We start from the raw sequence: 27,452 nt of genomic DNA on the forward strand, positions 1-27,452 counted from the left end.
CTAGTGAGGTAAGAAAAAAACCAGGAGATGGGGCTGGTCCAGTGGCACCCTGGTTAAGTTCGCACGTTCTGCTTTGGCGGCCTGGGGTTCACCGGTTCACATCCCGGCTGTGGACACAGCATCTCTTGGCAAGCCATGCTGTGGCACGCATCCCACATATTAAAAAAAAAAAAAGTAGAGGAAGATGGGCACGGATGTTAGCTCAGGGCCAGTCTTCCTCAGCAAAAAGAGGAGGATTGGCAGCAGAAGTTAGCTAAGGGTCATCTTCCTTAAAAAAAAAAAAAAAAAAAAGGAGAAAATTGCATAAGCAAAAAGAAGGTATTTCAAGAAAGTAGGAGATGTCAGTTATCAAATGCTACTGAGAAATTGCTAAGGACGAAGAAATGACCATTGAATTTGGGGACATGGTAAAAGTCTTTGGTGACTTTGACATAAGCAATTGCAATGAAGTGTTGGGAACAAAGGCCTAGTAAGGATAAGTTGTGGAAGAGAATTGGAAATGAGGAAATGGAGCAGGTGATTGTAGACCATTCTTTGGATAAATTTTGATATGAATGGTAGAAGAGATATGAGACTTTATTAGAGAGGGCTGTAATATCAAGGAGGGAGGTGTTTGTTAAGATGGAGGATTCTGAAGTTTGTCTAGAAATGAAATAGAAATAGAAATGATCCAGTGAAGTGGGAGAAATTGGTGATGAACGAGAGAGAACAAGATAATTACAGCATGGAAGTGTTGAGGGAATGAAATTCACAACACAAGTGGAGGGGCTGGCTTTGGATAAGACCCAGGACACTTCTTCTATTGTAACAGGAGAGAAGGCAGAGGAAAGTGTTTTATTAATCTGATTGCAACTTTGGGGTTTGTTAATATGATTGCCTCTGTTTTCTCACTGAAGAAAGTGATGAGGTCATGAGTGTGAGGAAGGAGGGCGATGGAGGTTTGAGGTGAGAAAAAAATAAGGAAATTCAGTCATTTTGGAGAGTAGGAAAACATAGTATGGCAAAGCAGTAGGATTGCCATTCATTGCAATAATACAATCAAAACATAAGTGTTTGCTGATGTGTCTTAATGATGTTGTCAGCTGTTTAACCAAAAGTAAATTTTCCAATATCCATCTTATTTCTTTTCAGACCCAGTGAGAATATGCTCATCCGTGTAAATAATGATGGCACTTATTGTGCAAATTGGACTCCAGGGGCTATTGGACTCTACACTATTCATGTTACCATTGATGGCATTGAAATAGGTAATTTTTTTTAAGTTATAGTTAATACAAAGAACTAGAATCAAAATCGTCTTTCAGTTCTATTTTGCCCTTTAACTTGTGTCATAGACATGGACAGGTTTCATAACTTATCTGGGGCTTCATTTCCTCCTTTGTAGTGAGTATTTACTTAGTACATTCATAAGTCCTTAAAATTTTGCAATAATTTATGGTGTCATTATAGCCCTCCTGACTCTTTTTCTCCATTCTCTAGTGTGACTGACCAGGTATGATCTCCATGCTGCTGTGTAAGGCTGTGCATACCTGGTCCCCCCTCGTAGTATATCTGTCTTCCTTTCCTAGCTGTGAGCAGAGACCATCTCATTCATCTTTGGATGTCCCAGTCTAGCTCAGTGCCTGGAATGTAATGACTGCTCAATACATACTGTTGAATGAATGAATTTTCTTTATCCACTGCTAACTTAGAGAAGTATATTGCTTTTCCTTTGGGCATTAATCTTTTTCTTTATTTTTAACTATCCATGTGATAGGACATCAGCAGAACAAGAAAGCCCTGATAAGTGTTTGTCGATGTAAATTCCTTGTAACACTGTCTTTCCTTGAGAAAAAGGGTTCCTATGATCAGATAAATTTAGAAAACCTGGTACAGTCAGCCCTTAGTATCTGCGAGTTCCACATCCACGGATTGAATTATGAGATACAGAGAACTTGCAGATACGGAGAGCCGGCTAAGGGGCTTTGTTATTCTCAAGCGGTCCTGGAACCAATCCTCCGTGGATACCAAGGGATGACTCTATATTATAGTCTTATCTTAGACATTCATACAATTCCCATTAACATGTTAGGCATTCTAAGAAGTCCTGAAGTATCTTGTCTAACTTTGTTTAATCCTTAATCTTGAGACCCTTGTATGTGGGGAAGAGGAAGCCAGGTAGAGATAAAAGTAATACTGATTAACATTCCGCCAAAATAGTCTTTGGGAAACTCTTGTTTAATTAGTTTGTTTTTGCGGTGGAGGTAAAGAGGTACTTTGCATTGATGTAACTGTATAGAATATATGTTAATGCAACTGTGTAGTATCAGATATGTCATATTTGTCTGTACCGTTCCAGAGGCCGTTATCCTCAGCCTTTGCTGCACTCTCCTTTATTTCAGTATATCCATAAAGACTTTAGTTCAGCAAACATTTGTTGGTTCTGAGCAAAACATTGTTTTGGGTAAGACAGTTCCTTTCAAGTCTTAACAGTTTACTGACAATTACAAGGTAAAACAGGCAAACAGAATCATACAAAGTAGAATATAAGTAGTAACATGCGAGAGGAACAAATTACAGCAGGAATTCAAAAGTGGAGGTAGTCAAGAATGGCTTCATTTTTGCTAATAGTAGGGTGAAGGAAACTGATATAAAGTAGATAAGAGAAATCCACTTATATCTTTTTTTTGGAATGAAACTGAAGAAAAAGATTCATATTTACTTAAAATCATCTATTTTTTTGCCTGCCCTCTTAACTCAACTTTCTCCCGAGGTGACCAAACTGTTAGTAGGCTGGGACCTTGCTTGACCATAGACAAGGACAGATGATAATTCATTAGAATAATGATGATGGTAATAGTTTACATTTATTTAGCACTTAATATATATCCAACGTTGTTTTACGCACAATGTATATATTTTAAATCATTTCGTTCTGACAACAGCTCAGTGAGGTAGATAGGTGCTATTTTCATTCCTATTTCATAGAGGAAAAAATTGAGGCACAGAGAGTCAGACGATTGGCAGCAGATGTGGGAGCATCCACGGCAGTCTAACGTGAGCACCCCAGCCTTTAACCACCATGCTGTGCTGCCTGTTAGTCACGGAGATGAGTGGTGTGGATGACGAGTGGTGCTCTGATCTGATGTTGTGAGAGAGCATTTAATCACACTAGGATTTCTTTTTTTAGTATTTTGATTTTTTTAGCCTATCATTTCATATGTTCCAGTTAAAGAATCAGAGCCCCTCCTCTTTCCCTTTTAGAATCTCAGGGCCATTTTTCAAGTATTTCTCTTTTTTAGCTATTAAATGTCAATCACCTTGAAAGAACAGAATTCAGATATTTGTTTTCATTGTTTAAAATAGCCTGTGAATGTTTATAGGGTTAGTTTTAAGATCCTCCCTGCTGTCTATTTTCAAATGTTACAGTTCCCTTCCTTTTCTTACAGATGCTGGCCTAGAAGTAAAAGTAAAAGACCCACCAAAGGGGATGATACCGCCAGGAACTCAGCTGGTCAAACCAAAGACTGAACCTCAGCCAAATAAGGTTAGGGTAGAGTGAGATCAGGATTTAATTCTCTTCATTGATGCTTCAAGGTGGCCGTGAAACATGTAGTGTTTTACTTGATTTCAATATTTGAATTCTAAATATCCCTAAATAAATTTGGAGAGTAGTTCATAGTAATTCAGATCATGTCTAAATTGTAGAACCTATACTTTTTGGCTGCTTTGTATAATGCTATAGTAATTTATAGGCCTTGTATACTTTCTTTTACTGCAAGTTTACAATTAACAAAAAGTCTACTGAAATTGTGTGTGTAAGGTTTTCAAGGTTAAAAGAAAAATTAATTTCCTAATGTCTAAAAATTAAGTATAGAAATTTTAGTAAACTGCTTAGTAAAAAGGAGACCTTGGTAGTAGGATATCATACCTTTCTGAAAGGAAATAAATGGTTCTTTTCTCCATTTTATCATATGGCTTCAAAATTTAGGAAGGAAATTATAAATGTATATTAATAATCTTATTTTTTTCAGTAATACACATTTTAGTACTTTATAAAAGTTCTACTGTTGTTGTTATAAATAAACCACTATTATTTGCAAAGGGTAATGAGCTACAAGTAATTTTGGAAATCTTTTCAGAGTTATACTTTCAAATCTGTTTAGTTTTACCTCTTACTACTTGTAAGACTTCTGTTCCATGATTTCCCTGTCTCACTGTCTATCTTTGCTTCTCAGGTTCGAAAATTTGTAGCCAAGGACAGTGCGGGGCTCCGTGTCCGTAGCCACCCTTCCCTTCAGAGTGAGCAGATAGGCGTAGTGAAAGTCAATGGCACCATCACTTTTATTGATGAGGTAATTTGTAAAGAAACACTGGGTAATAAATTTTGGGCAGAAAGTTTTTGTGTTGTTTGCACAAAAATAACGTTACAGATCTTCTGTTAGAATATGTTTTAAGCAGTTCGGAAATTTGTTTTGCAGAATATGTTCATTGAGTTTCAAACTTTCATTTATTTTCTTTGTCAGTAAACAAGTAACTGAAGTTATATTTTTAACATGAAAGGAACTCAATTAACATAGTAGTCAGTGCTTTGTTACAATTACTCCCTGAAAATGGGTACAGTTTTTCTTGAATTTTTAAACATTTGTTTTTAAATGTGTTTATTGTATTGCTTTAACTTTGGACAGTACATTTTTCTAGTAGTACAACCAAGTAACTTCTGATTATTAAAATCTGAATTGAGAGGAAGGAAGACTTATGTCTTTGGGAAGCTTCTGATTTCATATTTAAACTGTTTATCTTAAAGTGTGACTTCTTTGTGCTTTAACTCCTAAGTGACATTGTTTCTACAGTGTTACCATGTAAATTATTGTATTGCTTGGCATTCCCTGCTGCTTTTTTCTTTAAGTTTCTCTCATACTTACCTTCTGCAAAAACTAGATGTGTAGTCTCCACATTCCACATTATTTGCCTGCTTTGTAGCCTTTCAGCCCTTTCTACCCTCAGAGGAGTTACAGAAAGGCATGGCTCGTTTTTGTTGCTTATTTCCCGTAGATCCACAACGATGATGGTGTGTGGCTGAGACTGAATGATGAGACGATAAAGAAGTATGTTCCTAACATGAATGGTTACACTGAAGCCTGGTGCCTCTCTTTTAATCAACATCTCGGCAAGAGTCTTCTGGTGCCTGTTGACGTAAGTAAAAGGTGGTTTTAAAAAGCTTTATAGGTGTGCTGTGTCCTCATTACAGGGCTTTCTTTAATTAAGGCTTTTCAGTTCTGAGGTAAACCACAACTAAATAACTTTTTATTTTATAAATGCTTAAATTCTTAAGAGCTTCTGTGTAATGAAGGTGGAGTTTGGCAAGGCTCAGGACCTTAATACTTAATTTGATTCATCACAGGCGAGAAGTAGTAAATTAAAACTAGGCTTAATGAATTCCTTTCAAATGTGTAGGAAATGAGAGTAGTTGCATATTTTCTTTCCTTTCTTCTTCACTTTACTGTTTAGAATGAATTCCAAACTAAAATCTGTGAATTCCATGTTATTATACGTGCAAAAACATGTGTAACGTGCTTGTTTTTTATGTTAGCATTTTGTAATTAGTTCTCTGTGTTTTGTGTAAATTTGAATCTTTTCTCTCTTTTGCCTTATAATTCTTTTGAGTTAAAATGAAACATGGGTTTTTAGACTTGTGGTGCTGTCGTGTTCTAGTTGAAGCTAAATTCTAGCGTCTGAGAGAATTCGTTGAGCCTCTTTGACAAATGCAGTAGAATTCTTAGAGCCAGTGTTCACAAGATTGCCATATCACCAACTATGATAGTAACCCACAGCTTTTTTTGTAATTTAAAGAGAAGAGTATGATTTTTCTTCCTTTTCATCACTGTCAACTGTATGTACTCTGTATGACACTGCTAATAAGTAGCACTGAGGAGAATTTTATTTTAAGAAAACCCTAGTGTCTTAAACAGTTGACCCTCTTAAAAATCAGTGTACAAAGTTAATTATATCAAACCATTCAATATATTATTTGTTTTTCTCCTTCATAGGTCAGTAAGGTTCTCCAAAGGGGCAGTTATAAGAAGATGATTATTTGGGAAAGAAAATAATGGAACTTCTATTTATATTTATTGATCTCATTCTTTTTTATATTCTTTTGGATATGTTTAAAATAGTACAGTGGGGAGAGATATACCTGTATATATTTTTTACTAACAGATGCGTGATAAAGTTGGGAGAGTATTGGCTTACTGCTTTACTGCAGTTAAGTTAAACAATGGTAAATCTATAATTAAGATATAAAATTTTAAATCAAATCTTCTTAAATTTGCCTCAGATTTGTATCTGTGGTTAAAAATGAAAAGGAAAGAGGGACTAATCTGGAAGAGAAAGAATAATTCTTTATGATCTGTGGCTAAAAAATTGGCTTTAATTAGATAACTATAAAAGCCATTTTTTTATTTTTAGTTTTTTAAAAAATTTTGACAAATTTAGACTTTCGTGTATTTTAAGTCCCTAATAAAGCATTATATTAGATTAGATTATCATTACTACCTCCTCCACTCCAAAATTTTCTTCCTAATTCCTTTGCTCATTTGAGGAGACGCTTTTGGAAAAGGAAAGTATTCACTCAGATAAAACAAGAGAATAAACAAAGCTAGAAAGGAAAAGGCAAGAAGTGCTGTTTTGAAGTTCTGAATTCCATGGTTTCATTTGGGAACATTGGTGTTTGTTATTTGATGCTTTGAAACCCCATCCAAGACACAATTTATAGTAGACAATCCTGTTGAGGTCAGAGAGAAGGGCAGTAACAAAGGTAAGAGAGAAAGCTGAATGGAGTGAGCCATACAAATACTTGTTGATGAGTTTTCACTAGAATGTGAATGAGAAGGTTGTCACTGATTTGTTTGAAAAATCTAGATGCAGAATATTGGAGATAGAAAGTAAAATGAAGTGGCTTTTGGTATTTTCTAGGCTTTCTTTATGTTGAAGAAATTGCTATTGTAATGTAAATAACTCGAGTGGTATCATTAAGAAGACAGGTTCTTCTGGTTCTTTTATTTTAAAGATGGTAGTGACTTGAGATCCTTATAAATTAAAGATGCCTATAGAAAGAGGAAAAATTAAAGATCTAGATGAGAAATCTGAAGACTGAAAAAGGAGGTGAAAATAGAATTAAGAGCACATTTGGGGAGTTGTTTCTGTGAAGGAGGAGGGGATATGCATGGCAGTAGCTAAGTTTTTAGGGATGGAAGGAGGAAGGGAAAAGGTTGAAGGAGACCATGATTTCCATAAAAGAGAAGAGAGGAAAGTCATCAGTTGAGACTGAAACAAACAACTTAAGTTAGAGGGTTTAGAAAAGCAGTAAAGATTTGGAATAATGTTTGAGAGAAATACAAGAGGGATCTGATTAAAAACTACTTGTTTTTGGATTATTGGGCCACTAAGGACCCTATAAGACTACTGGATGGATCCATTTTGGATGCCCTTCCTCCTTCACCCACTGTGGAGTCCGGCCTAAGTTAGACACGTGAAAGGACAAATGGAGCATCCAAGAGACTTGGAGGACTTAATAAAATCCTAGAAGAATATAATGAGTGTGCTGTAGTTAAAGAGCTGAAAGGATATAGGCAGTGCATGTGATCAGGGAGAATATTTGAGTCTGATTTCATAGTTAGAGCCTTTTGTTGAATGAGATGGCCCATTAATGTGGCCGTGAGAGGGTGGCTGAAGTACAGTAGAAGTGAAAGTCACTGGAACTGCCTACGTGTAAGAACTAAAAGACTAGGCAGTTGGATGATCATCCACATCAACACAAAGACACACAGATGATGACAGCACTGTGACCCACAAGGTTAAAGATGAAAACCAGTTTGTTTGCATTGGAAGAAGGGTCCTATTAGAAACAATACAAAGTCATGGGATGAATGGAAGTAGTTTGATGTTGGGTCAGGGAGAAGCATAGAGCAGCTTTAGTATAAAAATAAGAGAACAGGTAGATGACGTAAGGGTTTATATTTTATGTGGTGACCAAAGATTACAGAGAGGATACAGTGTGGCAAAATTAACTCGCCTAGGGTTCCAAACAGATCTGGTGTAGAGTTGCTTCAGTGCAGGTGTTAGATGAGGACCCACACAGAGTCAGAATCTGGCCTAGGCAAGAATAAATAAGCTAGTTTTCCAAGGTTTGTCTGTAGGGACTGGAGTAGGCCCCGTATACAGTCAGAAGTTTTTAATGAGTACCTTACTCTGCAGGGCAAAACATGATAGGGCATGGAGGGAATAACGATCCCATCTCATCCCCTCAGGGAACTAATACAGCTGAATAAATGCATCTTGCTACTTTTTTCTTTTTGTCTCTTACTACATTTACTCCTGGAAAAACACTTTCCACCTTTTCTCCCTTTTTACTTCAGTCTGTTTGTGAATAAATCAGCTATAATTATGGCTGATCATTGCAAAACACTATGCAATAAAGAAAGTGAAACCTGGGAGATTTGAAATAAAGTTAGAAATAATCAAGGATCAATGCCATTAACTTACAAAGAGGCAAAAGTACCAAGAAGTTGCCTTCAGCAATCTTTACCTCTACCTCTTCAACCTTTTCTAGTTAGAACAATTTTGCATTCACATCAATGCGTACACATTGTTTGAATCCTGACTCAAACTGTTGTGGAGGGTGGAGGTGGGGATTGGAAATTTGAACACTGACTAAATATTTGATGAACTATTTTTTAAAAAGATTACCCTAAATAATCATATTAGGAATAAGCTTTAAAGTGACACTTGTTGCACTGTCTTGTTTATCTACTCATGTAACAGAACTCTTGCTTTCTTTGTAGATATGTACTTTAGCTAAATTTTGGCCTGCCTAGCAATAGTTCTATTTAAACATCATTACTTTGCTAAGAAATAATGGCATTCCAGCTTAGTTCAAATGTGACTTTAACTCTGTTTTAGCACTTTAATAATGCTCTTGTTTAGAGATTAAATAGCAAGGCTTTCATATTATGACTGTGTATTTTTTAAAATATTTTTAAATCAATGAGAAGAATAGCAATAAATATGAAGAAAGCAGATCCTTTTTGTGAGGAGCTCATGGTCTATTAGAACACCTTGCCCTTTTTAGAACACACTGTTCAATTTTACATCATAGTAAAATGTTATGTTTTATTTGTCTAGAATGCTTTTGCTTCCATTTTTTTCTAACTTTTCTAATATTTTCCTGGTTGACTAGGCTCAAAAATTTCTATTGACCTTTTTTCCTCTGTACCTCCTAATAATGCTGTATTTATTAATTCATTCATTCAGCAGATATTTATTGAGTCCATATTATGTATCAGATACTAAGCTCAGAAGTCGTTGTTGGGTGGAGAGGCAGAGGGGAGAGATACAAAATCACTAAGATGGAGTGCAGTTCTTGCTCTTGGGATACTCACCATATAATGTGATAGACATATCATACTCGAATAATTAAGTTGCTTTGTGATAAATTATGGAGTGGCTTCACTTAGGAGGTGACATTTGAGATGATGTTGAAGAAAACTTGCCAGGAAAGAGTGAAGAAATTTCTAGACACAGAATCAAATGTCCAAAGTTATGGAGGTATGCTATGTTTAGGAACTGATAAATAGTCAATATGGGTGAAGCAAAGGATTGGGGATAGAAAACATATAAGTACTGGGGAAATTGTTTCCCTCTCTCTTTTCAGGTAGCTCTTTGTAAAAGTAGGAAAGACTTACTTCTTTCTCCACCTACCTGTAAGGTTTAGGTTATCTTGCCTTCAGCTCATTTATATTTATACACCTCTTATTTCTGTTGTTAAGCTCCTTAAAGGTAAGGGCTCATTAAGGATGTCTTCTTACTCATAGTTGTTTCTTCCAAAGTGTTAAATGTTACATTTTGCTCATAGTAAGCTTTCAACATTCGTTGAATTTAGTTCTTGGCGTTTGGTATGATCATGCTGCTTAAAATAATTCCCGACACATATATGCTCCTTACTTTAATTCTTTCATTTAATTCTCAGAGTGACCCTGTGATGTTAAATATTTTATCGTTCTTATTTTTCCAATGACAAAAGATAGCTGCTCTCCCAACATCACAAATAGAAATTAGTAGAGCTGGTTCTAGAACCCCAGTTGATGTGATTCCAAACCCATGCTTTTATGTTTAGTCTACCTTAATCTGGTGGAGAGATAAGGATGAATATAGTTATAAAAGGATAAAGTAAATATAGCTATAAAGATCATTACTTTGGCCAGAACTCCCAAATTAAATAAGTGTGAATACTCATAACCTTAATGGTTGAGTGAGGATGAATACCATGATACATGTTGAAGGTGACGTGGGTCAGTCTGAGAAGGCATACTTGGGGAATGTTGATTTTAAATTAAAATTCTAAAGATTTGGAAACTATAAAATGTGAGCAAAAAGAATGTTTTGTATATCGGGGAACATATAGGTAAAAAAAGAGAGAGAATCAATTATGCATTTGATTGCCTAGAATAGAGCTTAAATTTTTTGGAAAGCAAGTTTACTTCTAGGATAGGAGATATTAGTGATATGAAACTTATATGCCCAATTCCAGCATTGTGAAGGATGTTGAATGGTAGAGAAAGTTTATATCAAGGAAAGTGGAAAATACCTCATTACAAGTGTTTTAAGATATCTTCGTATTGCCTGTGTTATCTGAATTCTTGCAGAAGTGATTTGGGTCTCCAAACATCTCCACGCATGTATACAAACTATTTTTCTGCCTACTTAGGCTGATTGGTGTTCACATGTAGAAAGTAGGTGGATTTTTCCAAATTTTGAAGCCCCAAGGATTTGGAGGAGAGATGAAGAAAAAACATTATTTGGTAGTCTGTCTTATAGCATTACCTGGGGTAATTGGTAAAATTAGCAATTGTTTCTTGCATTTTATGTCCAATTTCATTTTGGGGGGCTACCTAATGATGCCTGCTAATCACAGCTTTAACATACCCCCAATTTTTTGGTTTTGTTTTATTAATAGATTTTTGTGTATGTGTATGCATAACTTGTTTTTTAATCTTAGTGAATACTAAGTATTTACTTAATACACCATTGGTATAAATGTGCTGTCCTTAGATGGTTATCAAAAGCTTCATCTCATGGTTTAGCTTTGTGTTTAAGTTTCCTAAACAGAATGAGATTGAAGCAATTAAAATAACACTGTACTTGTTTGTATATATGCTGTGTTTACTTTTCCTCAGATAGTTTATCTTTTTCCTTTTGAAAATGGCCATTCTTAATTCTGTGCTTTTGCAGCACAATGAAAGAATTATCATCATTATTTTTTTGCATGAGCATTTGGCATATTTGATCATGTATTTTCACCATGAAAATTATTCACTTATTTGGTTTCTTCTATACCTTGAAAGATTATCAGTTTAGAGTTGCAATTTGATGCTCATTAATTTAATTAGGTTTTTAGTATGCTTTAATTTTCTTGACAGAACTTTTTTGCCTTTAAATAATCTTTGAGAATAAAATGACTCAGATTATTGTAGATATGTGTGTGCATATTTGTGTATTATATATATACATACACTTACACATGCACATATAGTGGTGCTCATATTACACAATGAAATTATACAGTGTGAAAGCCAATTTATATATTTTAAGAGTGAGAAATTGAGACTTTGGGGAAATTAATATTTTCATATACGTTCGTATCTTTAGACTAATCTTTCCTAAATTTTCAAAAGAAAACTGTGCAAGTATATTTTATTTTTAAGCTCTAGCTTTCTATTTGAGGCATTTTTGGTACTTGATAATTATCAGTGCAATTCTATTAGGGCACCACGTTTTGAAAATAATCTTATAGTAGACCAAGTGCGGACTAAGAATTTTCTACAAATGCAGAACAAAACAAAAAAGTGTGAAATTGGAATCCACATATAATTAACATGTACAAAATTGATTTTAGTGGCAATTCATTACCATGGTTAGCCATTGCATCACCTTAAAGTATCCTTATACATGTTAACTCATGTACTCAGACTCAGGAAACTCCTGTTTGCACGCTGAAATAAAAGAGAGGTGCAAGCTTTAAATATTGTCAGTCACCACATTGCTTCTTTATCACTAATTTCATCTGCATTGCTTTTCACAAGGCGTTTCACATTGCTTTTAATACTAGAAAAATTTACGCTAAAAAATAGAAAATGCTGAAAAAAAATCTTGATATTCTTTTACATCAAAAGGTCTGCACCACTATTCTCTCTGAACGAGTAAAACCATTCAGAAAATACTCAAGTTCTTATGTACGTGGATGAACCAATAAGGACGTCTTTTTCCCAAAAAAACAGCATTTCAGAATGCTTTGCAACATGTTTCTACTTCACCTAAAGAGAAAAGACCCTATCCACTGTCCATTTTTAGACATGGAGCGGGGATTGGGCTTTGGATTTTCTTTTGTTTTACATTTTTTTGTAGGCATATTATGAGAAACTCATTTGTACTGGCTTTTTATCTTATATTTCTAAATTGGCATATATGTATGTATATGGGTGTGTCTCCATCTGTCCATAACATATGTGAGGAAAATACGGAACTAGAGAATATTAGATAAATTCTCATTATCTAAAATGCCTTATAAATGGTTGGGAATTGTGTTGTTTCTTTGTGTTGAGGTCTTGGATGGTGACAACTTTTATTAACATTTTTAATGTCCTTTTATTGTTCAAGATAACTATACATTATTTAGTAAAATTGTGTAATTGCTACTCACTGGAAAGATTTTAACTTCAAATCAGATAAATATATTCAATGGCATGATATATCTATGCAAAATGTGTATCATTTAAATTTTCATTAAGACATTTTGTGAAAATGTTGGTTTTTCTCGGACCATGCTGCTGTAAATTGATGGTTCTTTAACAAAATATTTTTAGACTTTAATGTAGTGATCCTGAATGCTCTGTGCATTTCCCCAACTTTGAGATGGAGAAAACTAGGCCTGTCTTTTGATAAAAGATTCAGATTGAATTTTTTTGTATGCTTTTCTTAACAAATTTGCTAACACCTTTCAGTTATATTTCCAAATGATTTTTTCCCGTTTATAAAAAAGAAGAAAATTGAGAAATGACTTAGACTTTTTTTTACTTTTTGATTTTTTTCTTTTTCTACTTTAAAAAGTAATAAATAGTTCACATATACTACATGCCATTATTATTTGTGATAATTGCACTATCTGTACAATCTATATTGTTCACATTTTCTTTATAAAACAGCAGACAGTTTTCTGTCATAAAACAAATCTGGCTTGTATCGATTGGAACAGATACATCGTCATTTAAAGGAGTTTTAAGGTTTCCTTCTTGCGTTGACTGATGTAAGCTTTAAATCCATGTCTGGCTCTTAATTTTAGCAAATGGCATGACACACTATATCCATGAAGAGCTTTTGACAAAACTTATCAGAATATCTTTGGTGTGTGGTTTACTCAGGTGGCTTCAGTTTCCCTTTAGTAAAATACTATTCCAGTGCTGCTGCTAGAGTACAGAACAATGTTGTTACTGTGAACGCATCTTCTGCAGATGATATCCTGTTCCCTTTCTTTGTTGATATTTTTCTTTCTTAAACTTTGTCGCTCAGAATATCTTTAATGCTAGCCAAGGAGTCAGGGATTTGGACGTATTTTCATGGACTTCCAAAGCTTTTTTCCCCCAGGTGAGTTACCTGTAAGGAACAGTCATACATTATTCAGGTATTTCATTTCAGCATGTGTAACAAATTTTACATTATATCTTTGAAGCTTTTGCTTAAGATTAATAAAATTTTTTTTTTACCAAAAAGAATCTATACAAAGTGCTGTAATTGAGTTTCTCTTGTAATCTTTTTCCTTCTACTTCTGCCGAAGAATCTGTTATTAAGTTTAACTTGTACATGACTTCAAATTTGCTATATTTGATTTTATGACTAGCTTCTCCAACCACTGCATCGAAGTCTAGCATTTTGAGAACTTGCTTATTTAGGTGGGAGAGTCCTGACCCTATGGCTCTTCTCCTTTTTCCTAGCCTTTCACAATGCCCTTTTTAATGTTCATCTGAGATTGGAGTGGGAATGCAGGGAAAAAAAAAACTTTGCAGTTTCATCAATCTCATCTGCTGGTGCCCACGTCTTACATTTCTGTGTTGAATAAAACATGTATTTTAGGATTGTTTGAAAATGACGGGCAGTTCTGTCATTTTATATCTGTCAGGTTTTTTTTAATACTGAACAGTATTAAAACAGTATATACTGTTCAGTATTAAAAAAATGGGTAGACTCTTTTACATTTATTTATATAGTTTCTTTATTCAATTAAATCAATAAAGTTTCTCATATATTACCTTTTGGTGAATAACTTGCATTTATTCTTAGCTTGTGCCACGATTTACCTCTCAGTATTACCCTGAATGATCCAATTTGGAAATACTGTTATAACTTAATTAAATGCTCTAGCTATATCATTAAAGATCATTGAAATTGATTTTTTGCTAAATCTATTATTTGCTTGTTTTTAACGTCATACCATGTAATTTAAAAAAAAATCAGTTGTAAATAGGACTAACTTGCCTCTTCCAACTATGAAATGACATAATGTGTTTACTAAAATTAATCATTCACAACTAGACATTTTTAAATGTTTACTGAAAACCTTGTGAGTGTAGTAGCACAATTTAAGGTTTAGACCTCTCCATTTTTATTTTGAGTGCTCTCTTTGTATTTATGTAGTTTTGCGCATATATAAGTTTTACAAATATATATGCATAGGTATATAAAATGCATACTTTAAGTTTATTTTAGATTGTAAATCTAGTTTAAATTGTTCAAGTATTTAAAATTCTCATTTCCATTGACTTGCTGATATATAACTAAAGAATGTTGGATAAATATGGTATTATAATTATAGTAAATGTAAATAAATATTGTCCATAGTGCATATTTGTATAAGTAAAAATCGATGATCATTCATCACCCCAATGAAATTTACAAAATATTGTGTAAAGGTTAATAGTGTGTTTAAAATTTTCCCTGACCAACCGTATGTTGAATTAAAGTTACAGTCACACAGAATTCTTGAATCCACATTTTTTTAGCGTCAGAATTTTATTTTTTATTTCCTGCTATGTAATGGACATGTATACATACCTCTTAGTATGAGACTACGTATAGGGATAGAGCTATTCAGTAATATTTTATCTTGCATAATATGTTAATGTTTTTTCATTTTTATTCTATTTATAACATTACTAAATATTACTAAATATTAATTTAATTTTAACCTAATATTTGAATAAATGTGCCATTATGGTCATCTTTTAATGCATTTGAACATAAAGCAATTTGTAGGGTCTTTATTACTGTATTTAAAAGTTGCATTTAAATCTGTTTTAAAGGAATAATAATGACAGTGGAAGAACCCCCAGCGCGGAACTTTCATTTACATGTAGTTGGAAGGAAGAGCAAATATGGGAAGGCCATTATTTCTCTTTGTTGCATTCATGTAGGAGACAGTTTCATCACAGCATTCAGACTCAACAGAAAATTTAGAGCGTGTTCTTTAATTTAGAAGTGACTCTTTTATATCCAAATGCGCTGTATTTATGTAAAAACGTATCTTCAATGTTAATCTCTCCTCTCTACTAAAAATATAATCATTTTTTGTTAAGAGCATTAATATATCACAGATTAGTAATGACCTAGCAAATCCAGCAAGATATTTTTATTTGTACTACATTAAGAAAGTGTGAGTTAAAATCTTACAAGCATTCTTATTTCATTCATAACTAGTAAATATTAAGATGTAGCTATATTTTATGCACATTTTTCATCGTTATCTCTGTTTGTAGATAAGTGTCCAAAGTCTTCACACCTATTTTCTCTATGTATAAATAATTATTATAGACAAAAATAGAAGGAAGTGAAGTTTAGACTTTTTAACCCATACCAACCTACAGAATGGACGTAATAATTCAAAATTATTCAGTTGTGGTTCACATAGAAAATTATTTCTGTTTCTCGTATTGTTAAATGTTTCATTAAAAGATAAAAGTAAAATCAAGTCCTACTGTCTTTCTCATATTTTGGTGGGCAATGGCCAGAGGTTCAGCTGCTCTCCTGCTATATTTTCTTTCTTCAACTTTATTTTAAATATTATTCAGCATTGAAAAACTGAAAGAGTCTTTAATGGTGGTATTGACTAATACTTCAGTTACCTTTGGATATGTATTCTCTTTCTTAATTGGCAACATTGTAGATTGCTGTAAAAGCTATTAATAGGAGGATGTTGAAAGTGATAATAGATTGTATTTTGTTTATTTTTTTTTCCTATTCAAATTTTCAGGAACCTAAAACTAATACTGATGACTTTTTCAAAGACATAAACTCCTGCTGCCCACAGGAAGCAACAATGCAAGAACAAGATATGCCGTTCTTGCGAGGAGGGCCAGGCATGTACAAGGTAGTGAAGACAGGACCTTCCGGTCACAACATCAGAAGCTGCCCTAACCTTAGAGGTATCCCAATTGGAATGTTAGTTCTGGGAAACAAAGTCAAAGCAGTGGGAGAGGTATGGATTCTTGTAGCTTCATGACTTCTAGATGTTCATTTTTAATATAATACAACCAAAGCATCACTTTCTTCCAAAGGTTGCCATTTCCATCCCAGGTTTTTAAATGTTAATGTTCTTTATCTTCACTTGTATTGAAAATCCTAACATAATTTTTCTGTGCTTCTTTTCTAATAACTTTATTCTAATAATTGTCCTTGTGAAAACAATATTTATATTAACAAAATGATGTGTATTGTATATATAAATGTTCGGTATTTGCATATATCTTTTCATTATTACAAATGTACTATACCGTCATGGATTAACAGCACTTTAAAATATTTGCTATGAATCGGTATGGAGGTGTGATATATAAAGGGTTTCATTTGTTTGTTCCCATTCGTGTGTCTCACTGAAGTCCTGAGCAAATAAAATTACTCCAGTCAACTGTGGCATTTGCCTCAGCTGATGAGCTTGAAGATGTAGTGTGTCATGCTATTTCTCAGTGTCAGGGTCATTTTCAAGTTGCATTGTAGGGGCTACCAACCTAAATAATAGAAAATGCTGTGTTAGGACATTTTAGGTACCAAAAAAAAAGAGCCATGTGTTTTTGAGTAACATTTAAAATTATTTAGGGATTATTTTTGTACCTTAAAAACTGTTATTTTAACTGAAGTCATAAATAAGCAGTATTTTACAGAACTCTTTTATTGATTTCTGTCTTACCTCAGTCTGTGGTCTTAATTTCAGAAACTAATTTCATGGTAGAAATTTATTGGAATGATTATACTGTTCAAACACTTAAACTTTTTGCTGGCTTTCAGCCTAAGTACCCCGAAAGAATCAAGCCAATCAATCATGCTTTTTGTTATGTACTAGGTAACCAATTCTGAAGGTACGTGGGTGCAGCTGGATAAGAACAGCATGGTAGAGTTCTGTGAGAGTGATGAAGGAGAGGCATGGTCCTTAGCTAGAGACAGAGGCGGAAACCAGTACCTCCGACATGAAGATGGCAAGTTGGCTTAACTTTGTGATTTATTCCCATTAACCTTTGAAATGCAGAAGTTTACAGTGTATTGTATTCTTTTGTTGTTGTAAAGAGCTTTTTGTGTGTTTATTTTTTAAGTAACAGCAAGACTCAGGGTTAAAAAATCTTGCATTTTCTAAAATTCGTTCATAAAATACATGGATACTAAATGCACTGAAAAAAGAGAATTAGAAGAAAATATGAAACATATGAATCCATTCTTCTGTGCCAGTCCAGGACTGAACATTTTACCATTTCTGCCAATAAATGGAAGTTCAGTTTTCAAACCACCAATGGTAGTACTTCTTTCAGGCAATTTCATCCAGTTGATTTCTGTTTCAGGAAAGGAGCATTGATTGAATAAATGCATAGCATCTTTTTAGGGACTCATATTTTGTTGCTAGAGTTTCAATTTTAAACTTGATTTCACCTTTTTCAACAATGATCTCATTTAATAAAAGATTTTCCTTTTTGTCCCCCATCTTCATTCTCCTGTTGTCAAAAACTTGTTCTTCAAAAACTTGATGACCCTGTCATCACTTGGGTGAAGCTTTGACTGATCTTGACAGAGTCAAGAATTCCCTCCATGTTCCTAAAGAACTGTATTCACCACTAAAACAAAACTGATATTATATTGAAGTTAATTTTTATTTCTTCATACCCAGATTGTGAGTTCCTTATCGACAGGCACAGGGTTTTTATCTTTGTATTGCTAATTCTAAAACAGTTTTGGCACACACTGACTGCTCACTAAGTTTTGTATATACAAGTTGAATCACAAAAATATTAGTTAGGACATCAAAATAAATAGACAAGTCAAGCATAGACTTTTCTACCAAATCCGAAAATTTTATAGGATAAGATCAGATAAATAAAAAAACATCCTTCTTTATCCAAAAGAGAATAAACTTATAATAGTCATAATCCAAGAGGTAATAATGGCCATGAGTATAGATAGATTCAAAAAAGCTTTGACATTTTGCGTGAATGACAGAGTACATTTAGATGTGTTAACGTTGTACATTAAACATTCTCCCTTTTTCCTTACAACAAGACTTTGAGATAGGTTATATACTCTTCATTTTACAGGTAAGGAAACTAAAGTTCATAAAACTTAAAGTGACCTGCCTGTGGTTCTACAGCTGGATGCATGGCAAATGTAAGACTTGAGCCAGACTCTTCATTCGTATATCAAATGCTGTGCTCATAACAGCTTATCATACTGCATCAATAATCTGTTGAACAGTTTGAGAACCTGCTCCCTCCCTTGTCTTTACCAACAAACTTTTCTTAGTCAAAGATTATGTCATAAAATAATGTTCTGAGATGGTAGAACTATTCTTCCTTCTGTTTGGAGAAACAAAATGGTTTTATTTGATATAAATCAGACATTTTACAAAATAACCTCCCATTTACAATATACTTACTACATATTACAGTATATTTATATATTCATAAATTCTTAAACATTTTTATTGTATAAGAATATTCAGATATAAATGAGAATACCTAAGCTGTGACCAGCTTTAAATAAGACATAGTTAAAAATGAAGAGAAAGGTTTAGGTGACCATCAAAGGACCTTTCTCGCTTAATAATGATTTTTACTGGCAGTACAGCATAATGTATAAGAATGGACTCTGGAGCTGGACTGCCAGGGTACAAATGCCAGCTCTACAACTGGTCAGTTAAATTACCTAACATCTCTGTGCCTCATTTTTCTCATTTACAAAATGAGGATACTTTATAAATTCAATATGAAAGCTAAACGAAAAATCCCATATAGTTAGCAGATGGTAAGGTTAGCTATTATTGTGAAAATGTAAAATGCCTTCCATACTAAGGAGCAAGTTTTAACATGGGAAATTGAATTCCCATATACTTAGAAGGTAGAAGAGTCTTCGTAGAATACCTCTTAAACTAAACTAGGATATTGATTGTGCTAAGATGCATATTCAACCCTAAAAGAGGTTCTAGAGTTTCTCTCTGTAATAACTTATTACAAAAGAGTTAATCCTTTACTCTTTTGATAAATATATATATATTTGGTCATAATATGAGTCTTCATATTTTAACATGAAAGCTGGGATGATAAGGAAAGAAGCAATAAGAAGTTAGTACCTTAAAATCACTAAGAGTAGTTGATGTATCCAAATAGTCTGCTCACTGGAATTAGTATGTAAATGTATTTAATATGGAAATAAGAAAATTTGACACTTTTATAATTTATTTATATAAAGTAGTGTAAGTAAAGCAAAAGCTTTCCCCTTTGTGAAACTTCTCCATAGGTCTTTGGTATGTGTAGATAAAGCTAGTAGGCAAAGTTACTGCTATGGTAAAAACAGACTTCGCACTTGGTGCTAGATTGTCCTGAGTCTGGAAGGTGACAGTGATGCTGTCTTCTCCATTCAGATTACTATTCATGGGTATTATTTTCCAGAAGAAGTATTTCACTGCTGAAGTGTTGCATACTGAAGAGTATTGCCTAAGGGAAGTGCTAGGATTGGTTTCTTGAAAAAAGTCTTAAAAGTGCTGGTAAAGGGGTAGACCATACAGTACCACTGGTACAGCAGAATTCTGACTTACAGGTAGGAAGAAAACACTCCACCACTCTCTTCTGGTTCCATTTTTTGTTTAAAGGGGTATTTATTGACTTTTAAAAATTTATTTAAAACTTTTTATTATTCTTTTTTTTTAGTGGAATAAATACTTTTTTCTTCCTTGTACCTTTTATTTGACAGATTTTCTTTTGCCTTTTTTCTAGCTGGCATTAATGTGACAATTTAATTATGGTATTAGTGTTTTTAGTATAATCTCAGACAGAATCTTATAGCTACTTGATTGATAATAGGAGATTAACTTAGTTTACCAGTTTATACATTGCATTCTTGCCATTTGTAAACTGGATAAAATATTTGCCATTTCCTTTTTGAAATAAGAGTTCTCATACATTTGTTGACGTCAGGATGTCTTAATAGCCCTAATTACATGACCTGGTGTATTATCCTTTCACTTAGGGAAAATATCCTTATATAATAAGTAAAAATAAGTTAAAAGCTAAATTTTTCATAATTTTCTCATTCAGAACTTAAAATATTTTACAAGCGAAAATTCCTTTTGGTATCATGTACTCTTAGGTATTTTGAAGACACTTCTTTTTCTATTTGAGTACTAGCATCCAAAATATTTTGATTTCTGGTTTATAGGGTATCCATTTTTGTCTGGTAACATGCCCTTGTATAAATTTGTTAGAAATAAATGAGTTCTTGGTCTAGAAATATTAGTATACATTCAATGATGTATCCTGCCACAATAAAAGTAAATTGGCTGTATAAGAGCATATCCCATTTCTAAATTTCACTGTGTATTTGATAAAGGAAAAGAAAATTTTGTCATATACTTTGTCAGTGTCAATAACCTAATAGAATTATCATCAAATCTAAATGGAAGCTTATTTTAAAATCTAGCATAAAATCTTTCTTCAATTTTCTCTTTCTATTCTATGAATAGGGAATATCACAAAAGAAACTAATTTTATAGCTGTGCCTTTTATTGTAGAACAAGTTCTTCTGGATCAAAATGCCCAAACTCCTCCTCCTAGCCCCTTCTCAGTACAAGCTTTTAATAAAGGGGCGACTTGTAGTGCCCAAGGATTTGATTATGGACTCGGAAATAATAAAGGTAGGTGTTTAAAAGTGAGTCTTTTACTTACCTAACTTTACTATTTTTTATTACCTTCTCTTCTACCCATTTTTATTACTGTTCACCCACAAAATTTTGTCAAAGTTTGTTCCTAAGAAACTAATACTCAAAATTTTTACAAAGGTGTTCTTTTTACAGTATTGTTTTTACCAGTTTTAGCTGAAGTTTATAGGAGTTCTTGCTTATTGGTTCCTGTTTTAAAGACACTCACTTTGAATTCGCCACAAAGATTCCGTCACTGTACGTAGTAAGAGAACTCTGATTTTTATCGTCAACTTATTATTAAGAGTGATGTTAATGAGTAAAAAAGAACTTTCCAAAATGATCCATTTAAAATCAGAATATTTTAAATAATATATTTAAGTAATATTGCACATCAGTTTAATTAAATATGTGTGGTCTCGGGTGTCTAGCCAAGTATCTCAGTTAATTTAGAATTACATGAAATGATATTTTTGGGTTTGGAATGTATAGTAAAACCGGGAAGTGGTAAAAAGAAAAACAAAAACCCTAAGCTGCGTGAATATAAAATGTGTGCAGCTGTTTTTGGCTACGTTAATGGAAGAGACCAGTATCATGGACCGTCCAAACAATGATTATTTTAGAAAAATTTCTACCTGAATTTCATCCAAAATTGCATTTGTATTAAATTTGGACATTCGTGTTCCTTCCTGTGTACCTAATCCTGACTCCTTCAAGATCAGCCATATTGTCAGCAAGTAGCATACAGCTGGATGATGGGTAGGATGGAGAAGATAACCTACATCACAATAATTTTACTTTAAAAGGTTATTTAAACTAATTCACAGGATTCGATTTCAAGAAACAAATACAGTGTCATTGTACCTGACTTGCAGAGCAAGTGAAATAATGAAATAGTCAACAAAATACAAAATTACATCAATGCAGAGGACACATTCAGTGTAAAATAAAACCATTTTCTCTTCAATATCTTTATTGCTTTCCACAAAGTACTTTTATGGAGGAAGCCTAGCCACAAGATTTCTTTTTGGCTCTCCCTTCTGTACTGGATTGTTCTATCCTACAGGCTTGAGTACTGTCTGCTTTCTCATTTCTAGTAGCTCAGACTTCAACCAACCTAAGTTAGATCTTCATACTTAAATAGGGTGAATGCTTGGTGGTGTTTTCTTCATGTCCCTTTCTCTCTACCGTTGTCAATCCTTAAATTAAAATCTCAGTGTTTACTTACCACTACTATGCTTCTATAGTAATCTGTTTTAAAGCCATGTTTAATTCAAATTGTATGCTTTCAGTCTCTAAAATGTCTAAATTGTGCTGGTGGCTACCACTTTAAATCAGTCTTTAAAATATAATTTATTAAAACATCATAGGAATAAAAATCAACTTTTAGGAGACAGAGACATTGCTGAGAACATTTGTTATTAAACAGAAATAATAAAGCATTATTTTTTTAAAGGAGTGATTTGGGTAATATTGTTCAAAAATAGCATGCATTTGTTAATAGGCATTTTAAATATTTAAATGTAGCAAAGAAGTATTAAGAAACTTAAATCTGATTAAATATACCTGACCTTTATTTATTATCTTACATTTAACAGTAGTTCCCATTTTCTTTAACTCTTTATACTGTCCAAGAATTTGTTTTCTACAAAAGTTCTTTTTCCTTAAAACAATTTTATAAAATTCTTCATAATCTCTAAAATTCTTTCTATAATCTACAGCTTTAATTTTTTAAAAGTAAAGACGTGCAGCTGTGTACACATCTTTCCAAGTAAATCTATTCCTTGTTAGTGCTTCATTTGAAATTTTCGTTTACAAAACTATTATGTTTAGGGAATATGGCTGGAAAGGTACTGTTTTCCAGTTTCGGCATCAACTAGTCTAGGTATTTTTTTTCCTCTTCTCTTCTTCAGCATCATTTAAACTGTTTAGTATACTTATTCTCGTAAATAAGGAGCTATCATCCTTCTAATTGTTTCATATTTTCAAAAATATTTTTCTGTTAAAGTCCCTTGTATTTAATTTTAAGGAAAAATGTCAGAATTCATTTTTAAGGTCTATTCGTATTAGGTAACTCATATTCCTTTTTATCTTATAGATGTTTATATTATCCATCCAAGCAAGAATTCATGCTTTTAAAAAAAAGTATAATTTCTTTGGCATAACAACTTAAAAATATACATTAATTTATTAACTATAAAGTAAATAAATTACTAAGTTTAACAACATATACTTTGCTTCCCTTCAATTCTACAATAAAAATAAAACTCTATTCATATTATTTTCTACATGAAATGTACTGCTTGTGAGTCAGGGTGATCTAGTCATTGTTGGGCACTATGTAGAAGACATCATTTACTTAGATCTTCATTTATACTTCTATGATGTTGAATCAACTTATAGATTCTTCGTAAACTCTGCATTCTCTCATGCTGCTGCTGGATGTTGTATATGAATTTACATGGATTTGTTTTTGTAGGTAGGCTGTTATATAAGATTTTGGTGGGGTGGTCCATAATTAAAACAACATGCAGCACTTGGTCCCTATTTTGAGGAGAACGAACACCAACTTCCACCCATTTCTGAATTGGCGTAGTTTTATTTAGTGTTTGACTTTACCTGAATGTCATAAAGCACCATTTACTTTGCCATTTGGGATGTTAATTAATAACGAGTTGTAGTTTTGACTGTTTTGCCTACTGCAGGTGACCAACTGAGTGCCATATTGAATTCCATTCAGTCACGGCCCAATCTCCCAGCTCCTTCCATCTTTGATCAAGCTGCAAAACCTCCCTCTTCCCTAGTCCACAGCCCATTTGTGTTCGGACAGCCCCTTTCCTTCCAGCAGCCTCAGCTTCAGAGTAAGTCTGTCAGTCTTACCTGCCTCATCAAGCCATTTCTGAAGCTTTGTTCTGAGTTGTTTATCAGTTAATAATTATTTATCAACTCACCTGACTGTTTTTATTTAATGAGGATGTTATCCCTTCCCACATTTCTGAAGCATTTAAGCTATTCTGAGCTAAGACCTTCTGCAGCTAAGACATTTATTTTTAATCACACATTTTTTAATTAAGTGTAGTTATTAAAATATGACTATTATGCTTTCTATTCTAATTCCAGTATAAGCAAATACATACTATAAAGCATTTTTTTAAAAAACTTATTTAAAATCTTTTATAATATGCACAACTATGCTAAGCATCAGTTATAGGGATAACTTTCATTGTTTTATGTTGGATTTTTGTTACTTTGCCCCAAGAGAATAAAACTATTTCACTATGCTGAATGAGATAGTTTATGAAAGTCTCAGCTTGCACACCCATTGTTTAGATTTAAATGCATGACTTCTTTGCTTTGATAAAGTACATTCACACTTAGGTGTAAGTTATTTTTCTACAAAAATACTTTGATAACTGTTATTAGGATTACTTAAGAGAATGCCAGTTGGTTTAGTTTATATTAGGAACCAGGGTAGTATACAATTAGCAAATGATGTTATTCATTATGATATTATTATCTACCTTAGGTAAAGAGTGTACAAAAGTATGAATGTTTCTAGGTTTGCACTATACATTAGACAAGTTTAATTAATGAAATTAGTTTGGAAACAAGTATTATCAATTTCTAGCTAATCATCTCTATTCATATGTAATATTCAGTTGAACGTCTCTTAAAAGAAGAATTTCAAGGAAACATAATAGTGTCACGTGTATGAAACAGTTTTTTCCTTCCTTGAGAAGCATTACAGAAGAATGAAAGAAAAGTGAAGACTTAGTTTACTCATTTTATGGAGCAGCAGACTTCTTACATTTAGGTGTACCCAGGTTGCAGGAAGTTTTAAAAGTGAGGACAAAAAAAACAAGAAGTAAAAAATCATAGTCAGGCAGAGTATTCGTATTAGATATAAAGTTTTAAAAGAGAAATTACCTTGATAATGTCACAGCAGCAGCAGACAAGAGAACAAAGGAGTAGGACCTTGTTCTTCCTAAAGGGCCATTGCAAGTCTTCACCAAAAAAAGTGTAGTTACTACTTTTATTTTACCAAATTATTTAATAAAATATTTCAAAACAAAATATAAAGACCATGCTAAAGTCAGATTTGTCTCTTTCAAGGGATAATAGCTTTCCGACTGACATTGTGTCAATATAATTGTATACATATTGTGTCTAAATGTTATCGGTACCACTATGTCCTTTACCACCATCTTGGGGAAAATTTGAAATTGTGGCCTAGAAATGTCTTAATTACCAGTTTTCTGAATCTTTGCTTGCCTGTACTTCAACAATGGGAATTACTTAGATCTTTTTACAGACTACTTATTCTCAGCAGAGTATCAGTGAAATTTGACTTCCAAATTCCTGAAACCAGAAATCTTAATCTGTAGGATAACTAAAAAAAAGTATAGAGTCTAAAAGTAGTTTTAATTTTTTGGAAATAAACTTGAATTCTGTTAATTACATCATATTAGGAAAATTAAATGTGGCAGAGTGCTCATTAAGACCACCTAAGTAAGATATTCTTCTCTGAACTTCACTGCCATCCATCCCACCAGCATTTCACCTTGCTTTAGATTTATCCATACTGAACTTCTCTTTACTAATTAGTGAAATGAGAATCATTTTTGTCTTAAACTTTTGTGACACTAAGATAAAACAGGTATAGAAGACCCATATTTATTAATTTTGCTTATACTGATAGTCACCACCATGTACTAAATACTGTACTTAAGTATTTTTAATACATTTTCCTTTAAGATAAAGTCTCTATTTTACAAGTAAGGAAACAGAGGCTTAGAGAGGATTTTCCCTGGGTGCATACATAGTAAAACAGTAAAGCCAGGTGTGAGGCCAGTGCTACCTGACTACTAAGGCCTTGTTTTTAAATATTCACCTTTGCCTACTGATAAATATGCAAAATCTGTCGTTTAATATGTATTTTTAAAATTTCTATCATCTAGAGTATTATCTTTTTTGAATTGGCTATTTTTTCCTTTATAATTTAATTTTAGGAATGTAGGATAGTTTTAAATGAAAAAAAAGATTTCTTAAATATCACAACTCAAGTTCTCAGTTAAGTAGACAAGTTCTACATAGACACACATAAACTGCCCCACATGTTAACTTTGTCTAGCATTTCTATGAGCATTATTATCAGTTGTTTTTTTGTTGTTGTTGTTGAGGCATAGTTTTTTTGCTAAGCTTTGGAATTGGTATTTAAAATTATTCTGGAACATTAATTTGATAACTTTTCAAACTAGCAAAATTATTTTGCTATATATATGCACACATGCAAATTATTTTGTCTGTCATTCTAGTGAAATAAAATTATTAAAAAAAATAAAAGTTACAGATTTTCCTTGTCTTACTGTGTGTGTGTGTGTGTGGAAAGACATGAGGGAGGGATAATTTTGTATGTAGAATTTTCTTTACTGTTTTATAATTTACTTTTTTACTTCAAAATTATTTATGTAGTTTTTAGAATTGGTAAGCAGTTTGGCAATAAGGCCCTGGTGGACTGAGGTGGGGAATAATATCTGCACCTGCGTTCTTTAAGAATGTTACATTCCTGGGGCCAACCCAGTAGCATAGTGGTTAAGTTTGCGCTCTCCGCTTCAGCAGCCTGGGGTCCCTGGGTTCCAATCCCAGTCACGGACCTACACACTGCTCATCAAACTATGCTGTGGAGGCATCGCACATTAAGATAGAGGAAGATTGGCAACAGATGTTAGCTCAGAGCCAATCTTCCTCACATACACACACACACAAAAGAATATTACATTCTTATTTTCATTATCTTTCCTTATTCCTTTTGAAAGCATTCTTTTATGTCCCAAGCCCCTGACAGTGTCTTACACATCATATACATTCAGGGAGTACTTAATGACTGTAGATACCTAACATTATCACTTCTTCGTTGTAAACCGTGAATGCAAGAGCGCGTTTGTCTTGTTATCTTATGATAGATATTTCACTGTTTACTCAGAGTACATCTTCAAGGAAGTGAAAGAGTATTTCAGTCATAATTAAAACCAGCTATAATATGATGATATGACGTCCAATAATTCTGAGTTTATGCTAATTGAATCCTAAGCAAGATCCTCCATCTGAAAAGCTATATTCCAGATGACTGTGTTTAACATAGACATTTCTATCTACTGTCCAAGAAGCTAAATAGTTTATTTTCGTTTTTCTTGGTAAG

General features: G+C 33.2%; 1 protein-coding gene across 10 annotated transcripts in view; it reads left to right on the plus strand.

The window, feature by feature from the left end:
* MYCBP2 (MYC binding protein 2) overlaps positions 1 to 27,452 on the plus strand; it is a 255,562-nt gene that overhangs the window by 165,571 nt on the left and 62,539 nt on the right. For 4 of the 10 annotated variants that reach the window (XM_046664365.1, XM_046664367.1, XM_046664370.1 and 1 more), the window contains 9 exons: positions 1,132 to 1,247; positions 3,429 to 3,526; positions 4,218 to 4,334; positions 5,035 to 5,175; positions 13,603 to 13,677; positions 16,337 to 16,561; positions 17,423 to 17,555; positions 21,128 to 21,250; positions 23,935 to 24,114. In XM_046664365.1, the coding sequence (XP_046520321.1) occupies positions 1,132 to 1,247; positions 3,429 to 3,526; positions 4,218 to 4,334; positions 5,035 to 5,175; positions 13,603 to 13,677; positions 16,337 to 16,561; positions 17,423 to 17,555; positions 21,128 to 21,250; positions 23,935 to 24,114 (1,208 nt within the window). The remainder of the gene's footprint in view (positions 1 to 1,131; positions 1,248 to 3,428; positions 3,527 to 4,217; positions 4,335 to 5,034; positions 5,176 to 13,602; positions 13,678 to 16,336; positions 16,562 to 17,422; positions 17,556 to 21,127; positions 21,251 to 23,934; positions 24,115 to 27,452) is intronic. The other 6 variants (XM_046664368.1, XM_046664375.1, XM_046664371.1 and 3 more) reach the window with 5 other exon arrangements.

The sequence above is a fragment of the Equus quagga genome, chromosome 6 (assembly GCF_021613505.1).
Source record: "Equus quagga isolate Etosha38 chromosome 6, UCLA_HA_Equagga_1.0, whole genome shotgun sequence".
In the NCBI taxonomy this organism is placed as follows: Eukaryota; Metazoa; Chordata; class Mammalia; order Perissodactyla; family Equidae; genus Equus; species Equus quagga.